Source organism: Typopeltis vanoorti, chromosome 1 (genome assembly GCF_054136105.1).
Source record: "Typopeltis vanoorti isolate ZY-2024b chromosome 1, IOZ_Tvanoo_1.0, whole genome shotgun sequence".
NCBI classification, from domain to species: domain Eukaryota; kingdom Metazoa; phylum Arthropoda; class Arachnida; order Uropygi; family Thelyphonidae; genus Typopeltis; species Typopeltis vanoorti.
This window is the reverse complement of record NC_143549.1, coordinates 107,756,702-107,766,850: the sequence shown is the minus strand read 5'-3', so window position 1 is coordinate 107,766,850 and position 10,149 is coordinate 107,756,702. Positions and strand designations below refer to the sequence as shown.

Below are 10,149 nucleotides of genomic sequence, written 5' to 3'. Positions count from 1 at the left end.
TTTGCAATCTTCTATGTCTCAAGAACGTTTGTCGTCCCTGGCAATAATATCTATAGAGCATGAAATTGCAAAAAATTGGAATTTTGATAGCATTATAAATGATTTTTATTAATAAGCGCATTAGGTTAAATAAAATTTAATATAGTAAGATTTCTTTTAAATCTTATAAGTTGTTATACATATATTTCATTCTTTATAGTAAAAAAAAAAAGATTTTTTTTCATATTTTTATATTATTATTTATATTATTAATTTAGCTAGCAAAGGTCGGTCGATTGGTAGAGCCTCTTCTACTAATGGCTCAGTTAAGTAAGTTTGAGCGCGGTTAGTAGTTGGAAGGGGTTAAATCGTTCGATGCTGTTGGCACACTCTCCCTCGATGAGTCTTTGGAGTCCGTGGAGGTGTCTAATAATAATAATTAAATAAATCATTATTCTGGTGTATTTATATGATAATGTGTACTTACATAATAAAATAATATATTATGTACATACAAACACATTTATTTTTAAACTAATTTTTTCCCTTTACTTGAATTGATGCTAAAGAGCATAATTGTTTATTTATGTGCATAAATATTTTTCATATTTGATTTAATTAATTAAGTAACAAGATATTCTTCCTTTAAAATTTCCATAAATGTTACTAACTTTCAGGGATCCCGCTTTTCCATTTCGTACAGGGCCCCGCAAAATGTAGAAATGGGCCAGGCTGCAGTTTTCAACGTCTTAAATGTGTGATCAAGCTTTTTCTTGTTTGACAAGCATTAAGAGCAAAGACAGAAATCGTCTCCTTTCTGTTAAAGATGAATCCGTGTTTGTTTATCTAAAATCCGACCACAAATTAAGTATTTGTGTACCAAAAGACAAGCACAGGTTTCACATTAGAAAATGAAACTTTATTATTCATATTTGTTTCAAAAATAACAATTCTTTAACACATATTTTTGTTTATATGACATTTTACTTTGATAAAAAAAAAAATATTTTACTTCGATTTATCTTATTATTTTGAAAATTACAAATAAACGATAAAGTTCTTATAGCAGTTATTATTTATATTCCTTATTATCTTTAAATTCATAAATAATAAAGAAAGGTACTAACAATGATATATATAATAATTATTATGTAGGGATTCCCTGCAACATGTGTATTATTTCAAGAGTTCCGCAAGGGCAAAAAGGTTGAGAAACGCTGCCTTAGATTAACGATCCATTCGCCACCTATCCTATTTCCTCTCTTAAGTTGATCCAATACCACGTGTATGATGTCCATGTCCTCAGAATAGATACTAATCAGATAAGGTTAAATCAGCATCCTTACCTAACTCTCCAGCCTTAAAGCCGATCAGTTAATGCAACACGTGTTCTTACCATGGCTTCTTGCTCACTGTACAAGTTAGTTATCAACCTGATAACGTGTTGAGGAAAACCCATTATTTTCATCATCTCCCACAATTTCTCATGCTAAACGCAGTGAAAAGCTTCGAAGTAGTCTGTGAGCACATTAGGGAATCTAAGCTCTTTATACTTCAGAATGATCTGTCTAAGGTAAAGGATTTGATCTCTGGTACCCTTGCCTTTCCTAAATTCTGTTTATTCCTCAGGAATATCCGCCTTAACTTTGACCTGAAGTCTATTTAAAATGATCAGTAATAAAATCTTGCTTGCATGAGCAATTGCAACTAATAGTTCTATAGTTTTTGTAATCCTTCATCTCTCCCTTCTTTTACAGTGGTTTGGAAACTTGCTTCTTCAAGTCTCTAGGACATGATTCTAGATCACATAGCCTTGTAATCAATCTATGAAACATCTTGACCCTCCATCCTCTGTAGCCTTAACACTGCTGGGATTCCATCTGCAACTGTGGCCTGATTGTTGTTAAGCTTTTCAACTTCTCTTTCAACCTCATAGCTAAGTTGCGGAGGTTCGAAATCGGAATTTTCCTAGTGAGAGGGGCTCTTCAAAATCCTCCCTATTCTTTCTGCTGTATTGTTGTTCACAGCACTTATTTCATCTGTTTTTGATTTCTAGTTCTTCTGTTGGTACTTCTCCACTCTTTGATAATATTCGATTTGGGCTGAAATTAGTGCTTAAGGTCACGAACGAAACAAAACCTCCTTTAATAAACTTCCATCTGTGCCTCCTGGAAGTCTATTTCATCGCATTTGTTAGCATTATTATTTTGATTGCCTTGCCTGATGGCTGTTCGGATATCTTTATGTAATCTCTTATATTTTTCAGCCCCCTGTGTTTTTTCTTTCCCCAAACTCCTGCTTCTGCTCAGTTCCCATGTTGAATCTGATATCCATGGATTTCGTGGTTTTCTAACTGGTCATAGATACTTACTTCTTGGTTGCATTTTGTATTATGAATTTGATTCCTTCCCAGAGCATTTCAACATCACCAATTATGAATGCTTCAAAGGAAATTAATGTATAACAGAAAAAGAACCTTCATCATGTGTTGACTGTAAGTTGCTTTTGATTGATTATAATTGAGTTGCTGCTGTAGATTGAAGCAATGATTCACGATATTTGTTGTTTTATTTATCTTTTTTAAAATTTTATTTATGATTTTTATTACTTTCTTTATGATTTTTGTTATTTGATTTATGATCTGTTTACGACACATTTAAAAAAGGATTTTGAACTTCCCCCTCATCCTCCAAAAGTTAGATGGGACTAAATAGGCCTCGCCTACTCCTAAGGCTAATAAAAGGCGTTAGCCGATTTTTATTTTTTTTTTAAAGAAACTCGGCCCTGAAAATATGGCGAACCTTATCAGAAATCAGGTAGAACACGAATTATCTCAATAGTTGATGTTTCAAAAATGAATTTTTCTTAAGTGAATTTTTGATCAGTGTGTAAACTGTAAATAATAAAGAAAATAGTCAAAATTGCTTGGAGTTGGTCAAACTTATTAAAGGGTTGAGATTAAATATGGCAGCTTCTGTATCTCACACGATAAGGATGCTGGGTTCAAATCCGTGCGAGTTATTCCACTGAGAGGAATTAATCGGTTGCATACAGAGACCTGAATATTTTTCTTTTGGAAACTCGTTTTTTTTTTTTAAATTTTTTTTCTTATTCTGCGAGACAGACAAACCAACCCTAGAATACATTCAATCAATAATATTTAAGAGTATAATATCGATTGCGTTTGTACGAAGCAACGGTTCTCTGAGCTTTATGGGTAAAGGGAAAATGAGAATGTGATGAAATGATGATTATCATATCACTTAGCGAAATAATACGCAAAGATGCAACAAACTTTATATTGCTATAAATGTTTGTTCTTCTGCTTAGCTAAAAAAAAAAAATACTCTTTCATCGTTTATCAGGATACATCTTCATTCCTGTGTATGTGTACGAGATTAATCTATATACTAACCGGCATCACGTTTTGTAAAATTATACTTCGTTTAAATGTCAAAAATGCCACATAAGCTACTATGAACTAGTCCATGCTGAGCAAGTTGTTGCAATTGTAAATTACGTGATTTAGGGGTTGCAGATCAGTTATTTGCAAGAATTCTCAACGATAATATTAATACTGTGCAATAATTTGAATCCTCTAGTTTTACCACGATCATTATGGAATCAGCACTGATGGTAAATAAATATTAATACTACTATACTTTTGTTCGTACACTTTCTTACAAGGGACGATAGTTCCATTCATGTACCCATTTCTGCTGTTCCACGGTTTGTGTCATTGGCTGCTAACTCTATATAAGATAGCAGCTAATTTTTTTGAATTAAGTTTTCCCTCAACATGAACTCGTCAACTGTCGAGTGTGTGTGTGTGTGTGCGGGAATTTTTCTCTTCCATACATGCGTTTATTTTAATGCACATACACATAGTTAAATATGTCATTTAATTAATGCTGCATGAAACATTGCAATTATTCATATTACTAGAAGCCCATTACTTGAGAAAATAAGATAAGTATTGGAAAGAGCAGTTCAATCAGGATATCATATTACATGTACATTTTTCCCTAGCTGATCACTTAATTAGGATTTTTACACATGGCCAGTTTTGGTTATAACCCTACATTAAAATTTTCACTTGATGAATGGCATATAAAATTTAAGGTCAGTTCATCATAATATACTGTGGAGTTGTGACGTAAAAAAATAAATAAAAAGTAATAAAAACGAAGGATGACAGCAGTTCTGAAACTTTGTGCAGAGTAATGAAGAATAACATTGTTAACATTTTGCTGAAGCTGTCTCTGTGACAGAGACAAAATATTAAAATGATTAAACTTGCCGTTTAATGATTTCTCTTTGTTCTGTGACAAAACAGGACATCTGAAGTGGAGGAAGTTATCCAGTTTTACAGGCATGCTTTTTTGCATGCTTGAACACAAGGGTAGAACTACCTAATATTACTTAGTATAAATTAAAGATGTCAATAAATTATATTCTTTGTTTCACCCTTTCTTCAAGTGTAAGCAAACAAAGTTTGTGTGTGTGGTCACTTCACGACTTGGCTATTTCTATATGGGGGCTAATGACTTCTCATCAGTTGCCTTAGTATCCCATAATGCAAGGCAGAAATCCTTACAGACATGTATAATACTATGCATTATGGGAAGTGCCACTACCCAGATTAGTTTGACCTTTATTGAGGTCTCATCAGTGGGACCCAAACCCAGGAGTGATCTAAGGTTGAAGTAATGCAAAAGTCATATATCCATTTACAAGTAGTCAAAAGGTGTCACACTTTATTACTCAAATACTCTGGATTAGAGTTAGATATTGAAAGTTTTTTTTTTCACTTGGTTATACTATAAATTAAAGATGCCAAGAAATTATATTGTTGGTTTCATCCTTTATCCAAGTGTAAGTAAATGACGAAATGACGTTTGTGCGTGAAGTCACTTGACTACTTGTATATGGAAATATGACTTCTGCATTACTTCAATTTTGGTGTCACTTGAATTGGATAGACTTTGATTTAGATGCAGTTTGATTGATATATATATAGGTAAGACTTTGATTTAGATGCAATTTAGGAATTGTAGTGAATTCTGAAAAAAACAAAATACATCATTGGATTTTAACTGTAGCTATCGCAGAAAGCAGACTTGTGGAAAACTTTACTAGGTGCATTCGATAAAAAGGAGTGGATTTTGATTGAGATTTGCTTAGCGAAAGGTAAGGTTTCGCTATTAATTTTCAGTTTTAGTAATTGACCAACTCCCATCAACACCTACTAGATGTAATTATGACCGAAATAGACACCGCGCCCTGATAGAAACACTAGACAAAGGTCTGGCACTAAGCCTACTCAAAAAATTACAAAAAAAATTTGAAGTGGAATTGCCAGGCTAGTTGAACCTGTATTCCACAACGAGGGATGATGAGGGAAAATGAGGATACTGCTAATACAGAGGAAAAACTGGATTTGATGGTCTCCAATCCCCCCCCCCCCCCCAGGAACAAGAAGAGACCCACCCATGGAAAAAATGCAAAACACAGACGACAGAACCACCCACAGATGTAGGTATGGAGGAAGACGGACACAACTCTGACCCTCTCCTGCCTCAGCTAAAGAGAAATTGCCTCCAATTATCTTAAGAGAAAAGAACAAGTGGACAGAACTAAGGGCCACCATGACTAGTCTACAGATAGCTTACACAACAGCAAAGAATTTAGACGATGGCATAAAAATCCAACCTGCCACTATAATGGACTACCGCAGACTCACAAAGGATCTCACGCAGGCTAAAGAGAATCCCAAACAGTTTTTTCAATATGTTGCAAGTAAAAGGAAAAATGCTCATGGTAGAATGATCTTAAAAATGCTGAGGGTAGGGAGGTAACCGAATCAGTCGATATTGTGGAATTACTGAGCGAGCACTTTGCAAGAGTATATCATCCAGGTGGTGACTTTGCAGGAATGGAAGAACCAACAGCTTATACTGGAATTGTGATGAATGAAGTAGAGGTAACTAGTCTATTACAGAACCTCAATGTCAATACATCTGTGGGATTGGATGGTATACCAGCTCGTGTCGTAAGTGAAGCAGCCAAAGAATTGTCAGTGCCCATGACCATTTTGTTTAATTTGAGCCTCAGGACTGGGTCAGTCCCAAGGGGGTGGAAAGAGGGGAAAATAGTTCCACTGCACAAAGGTGGTTCCAAGGCTGCTGTTGAAAATTACCGGCCAATCAGCATAACAGGAATCATTATCAAGGTCTTAGAGAAAATAGTCAAGAGGAAAATACAAGATTGGATAGAAGAAAATGGGATACTGTATCGGGGACAGCATGGTTTTGTGAAGGGTAGGTCATGCCTCAGTAACTTGCTCACATATTATAACACAGTGACGGCTGAACTGGATAAGGGTAATGGGTTTACAGTGATTCTACTGGACCTTGCTAAGGCCTTTGACAGGATACCACATGGAATTCTAATCAGTAAATTGCAGCATATGGGAATGGACATAGGGTTGGTGAGATGGATAGGAGGGTGGTTGACGGAGAGGTATCAGAGAGTGGTTTACTCAGGAGTAGAGGCCACAAGACGGCCTGTGACTAGTGGTGTGCCACAAGGATCTGTTCTTGGACCACTGCTGTTTAATTTGTTCATAAATGATATAGGAAAGGATCTGAGAGGAACAGTTCATTTATTTGCGGATGATGCGAAGTTGGGTAGGGCAATAGTGAATGCAGATGACGTCAAAATTTTGCAGGATGATTTGGATAGATTGGAGGTCTGGGCTAAGGAGAATGGATGTCAATTTAATGTGGCAAAATGTAAGGTTATGCATTTTGGGGTGAAAAGATTGGCGGCAGTTTACTGCATTGGTGGAACCGTGCTCCAGGAAATTGATGAGGCACGAGATTTAGGAGTGTTGGTGGATAAGGAATTGAAATTTAGGGGACACATTGCAAAAGTGGCCAAATCAGCTCATCAAATCACTTGGTTGCTGAAGAATACGTTGACAAGCAGGTTATTGTTCCTCTGTATCGAGCCTTGATAAGACCCCATCTAGACTACTGTGCTCAGATTTGGTCACCTAGGTTTCTTCTTGATGGGGAGGAGGTGGAGAGGATCCAGAGGCGAGTGACCAAGATGATAGCAGGTCTGTAGAATGAACCGTATGAGAACAGGTTGAGGATTTGTGGGTTGCAAAAATTGGTTGATAGGCGGAGGAGGGGAGATATGATTGAGACATTCAAATTATTGAAGGGTTTCTATAAAATTAATTGAGAAGATATTTTTGAGAACAGGGCTGGTTGTGGGAGGACTAGGGGACATCCATGGAAACTGGGCAAAAGTGTGGTTAGTAAAGGTGTTAGAGCTGGGTTCTTTACTTTTAGAGTAGTGAATGAGTGGAATGCGCTCCCTGAGTCTGTGGTGGATGCTGTGACAGTGAATGAGTTTAAGGCGAGGTATGATAGATACTGTATGAATGTCAAATAGTTGTGATGAATGTGATTTGGGGCCTCCCTCGATGAGTCTAATGACTCCCTGGAGTTGCCCGTAGTAATAGTAATACCACATCTTCACCCTCTACTCCGAGAGGAGCCCGAAGGTAGTTCTCCGTGGAGTATCAGAGCACATACATACAGAAGACATAGCCGCTGATATCTGCTACCAAGACCTATCATCCATCAAGGTCAGCAGAATGACCAGAGCAGACAAAAGTCCGATGCTACTTCTCTTAGTAGAGATCCACCAGGCATACAAAAACATATATGACCTAACATCAATTTGCAGGCTAAATATCAGCCCAGAACCACTAAGAAAAAGGACCTCATCAGGACAGTGCCACAGGTGCCAAAAGTATGGTCATGCCCAGAGATTATGTAAAGCCGAATACAAGTGCTTAAAATGCGGTGAGAGCCACCCCACAAACACCTGCACCAAGCCAAAATCCACCCTGGCTAAATGTGCAAACTGCGGGGGGCCCGCATCCAGCAAACTAGAAAGGATGTATACAACACCCAAAAAAACAGACATCTGCTCTTTCTATTAATCTACAAAAAACCATAACCTCAGCTCCTCAACCCACCAGAGGTGGACAGAGCACGATACAGAACCAACTGCCACAACCAGAAGCCCCGATCAAAGCAAACCTCAGACGAAGGCCTACACAGATGTAGTCCGCTCAACAAAGGCCACTCGGGAACAATACCACCCAAATTTAGCAGCCGTCATTGCAAACTCCTCACAAATATGCTGCAAGACTTCAGCAAATCTAACCCCACATCAGACTCCAGAAAAAGATTTCTACAAGAAACCCAATTCATCCTAGCAGCTCTCATAAATGCATAAAAACAAAAGCACTCCAGTTTCACTACAGATCATCGCGTGAAATGCAAACGGACTTAGAAACAAGATTCTGGAACTCCAAGAATTCACAGTGAGATACAACCCAGACATCATCCTAATAAATGAATCCCACTTAAGACCAGCAGACAACCTCAAAGTTAGAGGATACCTCCTCCACAGAAACGACAGAATAAACTACAGAGGAGGTGGCACCGCCATTTTCATAAAAAGCCACATCAATCACCACTCTGTAACCAGCCCCTCAACCAGAAATCTAGAGCTCACAGGAATAGTAGTACCCACTACCTCAGCTGGGAAACTAACACTTTATGCAGCTTACAACCCTCCATCAAAGAATCTACTACATTCAGATCTGGATGCCGTCCTTGGCAACAAAGAACAAGTCATCATTGCCGGTGACCTAAATGCAAAACGCCCTGCATGGAACAGCGAAACCACCAACAGAAACGGCTACACACTCTTCAGCTACTCCAGTTCAAACTGTGCAGTGGTGGCAGGCCCCGCAGAACCAACACATCATAGTACGTATGGCACAACCGACATACTTGACATTGCTATCCTACAAAATATTAAGCCACAGTATTGCCTAGACCAGTGCTTCCCAAAATTCTGGATGTCAGGGTCCCCTTTGCAAAAATTAAAATATTTCACAGCCCCCCCTCGAAAAAAAATCGTAATAGAGATATATTATTATAATATTTATTGTATTTATATTCAATACAAAACATACACAGCGAATATTGCAAAAATCAAATGCATATATTACATTTTTTGCCTCTTACCGTTTGGTTCTGAAGACGACGCGGGCTGTTCTGGTAAAATATGAAATACTGTCCTTTTTTTTTTTTTTAGTCTGTTTCTGCTTCTTCTGATTGTTCGCGGGATTTTTTTTTTTATTTTTTATCAACCACTTATCCATCTCAGGGTTAAATTTTTTAACGTAGAATAGATCAAATAATATCACCACTTACTAATACTGGCACACCACAGACTGATAACATGAAATTAGTGAATATTACCTGAATAAGGGAATCCCCCAGACCAGGAACATTTTTAACTTTTGTGACTTTTCTCCTTTTACGGTAATTAAGCCTAACGCGAAACAGACAGCAAAGGCAGTCTGTTTATTAAAACGTGCATATGATTGGTGCGGTATTAACAAAAGATCGCGCTACCGAAAGATAAAAGCATAGCTGACAATTGAGTTGAAATGCTAACTCTCTTCAACCGAATTCCATATGTGAAACTGCCATAACATTCATTATATATATATATATATATATATTACTTAGTTTTAACACTTTTATGAATTTTAACACGTTCGGTTGAATTTTATTGCTGCCTTGGGAAATCGAACTCACACACATCTAATTAATAACAATAGTTTTTAGTTAGATACTGTGTTTGCCCATGCAACATATGGTTTTGTTTCAGTCTATACAGCATAGTTTCTGTATAAGGGGACATGTGATTCATTAATTAGTGTGTTTTTATCCCAGTTGTCTCTAATTGCACTATTTGTTGAGAAATATATTACACAGACTCCTCATACCTTATTCACTGGCATAATAAAAGTACTTATTTTTATTGCCTCTGCAGTATAGTGGCTCTTAGGGAGGGCGTGTTGTTTACCACTGCAAGCGAGTTACTATATCTCCACATGAACTTGTTTAAGCTTTTTTTCATGTGTGAAGTATATGCGAAACTTTTATTGGTAACAGAAAACTAGCTCGGATGACAGTGATAATATAAAACGAGTTTTGATATGTATATAAAGTCAATATCAACAGTCCCTGATTACGAACGCGTTATGAAAGGGACAGAAAGATTTGG

General features: G+C 37.1%; 1 protein-coding gene across 1 annotated transcript in view; it reads left to right on the top strand.

The window, feature by feature from the left end:
- Window positions 1-3,433: 3,433 nt before the first annotated feature.
- zetaCOP (COPI coat complex subunit zeta) overlaps window positions 3,434-10,149 on the top strand; it is a 130,233-nt gene continuing 123,517 nt past the window's right edge. The window contains exon 1 of the mRNA XM_090392628.1: window positions 3,434-3,615. Within this exon, the coding sequence (XP_090248754.1) occupies window positions 3,598-3,615 (18 nt within the window). The 5' untranslated portion in view covers window positions 3,434-3,597. The remainder of the gene's footprint in view (window positions 3,616-10,149) is intronic.